Genomic DNA, 3935 nt, shown 5'->3' on the forward strand with positions numbered 1-3935 from the left:
GCTAGGAGCAGTTCCTGAGGGATGAGCCTAGAGTAACCCCTAAGCACTGCTGGGTGTGGTCCCCAAACAAGCAAACAAACCATAAAACAGTAAAAAAAGAAACAGTGACACAATCTGTGTCACCCATAGTTAGACTGAGAAGTGTTCCATCTTAACCACTACCATCCAGGATAAGTAAATGTTTCCACTATTTTTCATAGACACATTCATCACTTTGCTCAAGAGAAGTGACTCCTTCCTTGAAGTCTTTTCACACCAGTGCACCCACCCGTGTATTTGCATGCTGTCCCCGGGGGAGGGTCTATATTAGACAGTCTCGCATAAGAATCAGCATTGTCTTGCTTACAGCTATCAGATCTTCTCAGCTCAACTCTCAAAATGAGGTTCCCTGCTCAGTTTCTGGGTCTGCTGATGTTATGCATCCCAGGTAAGGGGAGCTGGGAGAAGAGAAAGAATGGGTCCAGGAGGGGGTGTTTGGGGGACCCATTTGTCTCCTTGTATGTTCTGTGTGTGTCAGACTGTGTGAGAGAGAAAAACCATGAAAATGGAGATGACCCAGGGAAGGTGTAGAGGCCTGTTTCTCCAATCTTGAGGTTTCTTCACTGTGATGACATCCTTCTGGTGCATGAGTATAAATTATTCAAGTAATGATTTTCCCAGAAAACAATATCTTACCTAAAATAAATTACAGAATAGAATCAATAAAATTAACCTGTGATATTTGAATGTAACCTGATACTTTTCAAAATCAATTTTTCAGGATCCAGAAGTGATATTGTGATGACTCAGAGTCCACTCTCCCTGTCCATCGTCAAGGGACTTCCAACCTCCATCTCCTGCAGGTCTAGCGAGAGCCTCCTACATAGTAATGGAAAAACCTATCTGTACTGGTTCCATCAGAAGCCAGGCCAACCTCCAAAGCGCCTGTTTTATTATGTTTCTAATAGAGACCCTGGGGTCCCAGACAGGTTCAGTTCCAGTGGGTCAGGGACAGAATTCACTCTTCAGATTAGCAGGGTGGAGCCTGAGGATGTTGGCATTTACTACTGCTACCAAGGTACAAAGCTTCCTCACACAGTGATACAGCCCTGAACATAAACCTCCCTGCCTGGTCTGCCCCAGATGGCCACATTTGTTCTTTGCTGGTGAGCAGACAGCAGAATCTCTGAGACAGTGAGAGGAAGGCACTGGGGGTCTCAGGGGAGGAGACTGCAGCTGTGGGTCTGGACCCTGAAAGCCCTGCTGTACTGCAGACACACCACATTAGGGCCTGGTCAGAGGCACAGGCCTGGCCTTACAGAGTGGCAGGTATGCAGGGGGCTCTGAGCTATGAACGACCAGTTGTAGTGAACTGACAGTTTGATGCGCAACCTCACTTTACCTTCCGAGTTTTGACCGCATTTGTAAGGGATATATTACTACCTAAGTATCTGACTTGACACAACTTTTTCAAGATTTTAAGGCATAATGGAATTTACTGTGAAATGTACATTTTTATAGAAATGCTTCATACGGGTCAGAGTACAACAGTTAAGGTGCTTGCCTTGATGTGGTCAACACATACCTGGAACCCCATATTTTTCCTTCCAGGATTGATCTATAAGCCTGGAATAAGTCCTGAGCACTGTAAGTTGTGGCTTCAAACTAACAAATGAAAAAACTAACAAAAATACTAACAAACCAAAAAAAATAACTTCACTTTTCCCCCATTTCAGGCCACCCTTCCCAGTCCCTCTCACCTTCTCCACCTACATCCCCAAGGGCTTCTCTTCTGTGTCTCTGATGGAGACTCCAGTTTGTCAGCTCTGACTCCCTGTCTTGACCTCACAGGCCCCAGTTCATCCTGATCACAGAGGGTTCCTGTACCTTCAGAGCTGGGCCCCGATTTTTCTCATTCCTGCTCATTGTCACCCCTAGTTCTCACTCATTTCCTTGGATTCCTGTGCAAGACCCTCTTAGTCAGTGGGGTCATGGGAAACAGAATGTAGAATAGGAGTTTCTCTGACACTTGCTCACTGGGGCAGACACAGTCCTCCAAAGTCAAATCCTTGTGACAGGAGGGACAATGGGGCAGGCAGGGAACCTTCCTCACTGGTGTCCCATGGGTAGGTGGCAATGGATTGAGGGTGGTTTTGTACCCAGATTGACTTTGAGCCCCCTGTGTTGCTCCTGAAAATTCACCTGGTGGACACTGTACCCAAGCTCTGTTCTAGAGAGACTCATGTCCTCTAGATCCTGCCCAATACCTGCTGAGTTCCAGGGCAATATCTGCAGAGTTCCAGGGTTCTAGAACCCTCATGTCACCCTGAGCCTAGAGCTGTCCAGCTCCCCGCTGGTTCACAGACGCCTCTGTGTTGGGACCTGCTCTTCATGACGCTGATGGGTCAGAGAGACGAGAACACTCTGATTTATCACATTTACACAAATGTGTAAAGTATAAACCACATATCATAATAACCTCCACTACCGACACTAGCTCCACTACCCAGCCACCGCCACACTCCAGGATTCTTTCCGGACCCACGTGGCAGTTCCAGCCGAGACTCACGCACGACTGAAGACCCACAGAACAAGATAAGCAGAACTCTCTGAGACCTTGGACTCCAGGCTCAACGGACCCAGAGACAGAGATTCTCTGCTTGCTCCCACCAACCACAGGTGACAAAGGGATTATACTCAGGAGCCCCACCCTACCCTGCCCTGTCTGCTTCCACCAACCAGCAGAAACCCAGGGATCACATTGTGCACAGAAGACCCACACTACCCCTACCGGGACCAGATAAATACCTCACTGGCAGACCTCCACTACAGACACTACCTCCACTACCCAGCTGCAGCCAAACTCCAGGATGCTTTCCAGACCCGCGGCCGCATGACACATCATAAGACACTAAATACCCATCTTCCGGAATTGCCGTACCATATTTGATAGGGTTCAAATATGGTAACACCTACGAGGGCGATTAGAGGTCACCCCAAAAGCCTCTCTCCCTCTCAGAAAGACTGGTAAGCTACCGAGAGTATTCCACCCACACGGTAGAGCCTGGCAAACTATCCGTTGTGTATTTGATATGCCAAAACCAGTAATTACGATGGGTCTCATTCACCAGACCCTGAAGGCTTCACCAACATGGCAGCACTGAGAAGGATGAGAAAGGAGAGGCCGATAAAATCTCAAGGCCGAACTAGGCTGCCACAACGAAGGAAGACAAAGATGATCATCTGTACTTTCAATGCACGTAAGCTAGCATCAGATGCATCCATCGAGGACCTGATGTTACAAGCGTGAAAGACCAAGTACAACATCACTGCTCTGACCGAGACAAGAAGGCACCAATCTCATCATGCTGTTTTCGACACTGGAGAAGAATTTTTCCTCGGAACATGCGATAAAAGAGGTGCCGGAGGCGTCGGTGTCCTTGTCAACACAAACTTGACCAAGAGCATTGATTCATTCGAATGCCTAACAACCCGAATTGGACGTTTACATTTGAATAGATGTGACTCACTGCCTGCAGTTTCTATCTTCGTTGTCTACGCACCAACATCTCATTATGATGAAAGAGAAATTGAGAAGTTCTACATGGAGCTGGAGAAGTTCTATAAAGAAGACCACACCTTCTACAAGATCATTGTGGGTGATTTTAATGCCAAGATAGGACCGAGAAGATCAGCTGAAGAACTTCACATTGGGACCCTTGGCCTAGAATGGAACGACCGTGAGAGACCGTCTGAGTTCATCATGTCGACCAAGACCATCCATGGTAACTCACAGTTCCAGAAGGCTGAATCTAAATGTTGGACATTGAAGTCTCCCAGTGGACGATTCCACAACGAAATAGACCACATCATATTCAGTCGATGGTTTTTCCTGACCAATGTCGCTGTTGTCTCAAAATTCTGAATGGGATCGGACCACAGTCTCCTTCGTGCAA

The 3935-nt window shown here is 47.3% G+C and overlaps 1 gene segment (V, D, J or C); it reads left to right on the plus strand.

Annotated features, from left to right (window-relative positions):
• The first annotated feature begins 378 nt into the window (after positions 1–378).
• On the plus strand, positions 379–1092 carry LOC130037587 (immunoglobulin kappa variable 2D-29-like). The segment is given in 2 exon segments: positions 379–427; positions 761–1092. Coding segments are annotated over 2 exon segments (381 nt in total).
• Positions 1093–3935: the final 2843 nt, after the last annotated feature.

This window comes from Sorex fumeus, unplaced genomic scaffold (assembly GCF_029834395.1).
Source record: "Sorex fumeus unplaced genomic scaffold, SorFum_2.1 ptg000006l, whole genome shotgun sequence".
NCBI classification, from domain to species: domain Eukaryota; kingdom Metazoa; phylum Chordata; class Mammalia; order Eulipotyphla; family Soricidae; genus Sorex; species Sorex fumeus.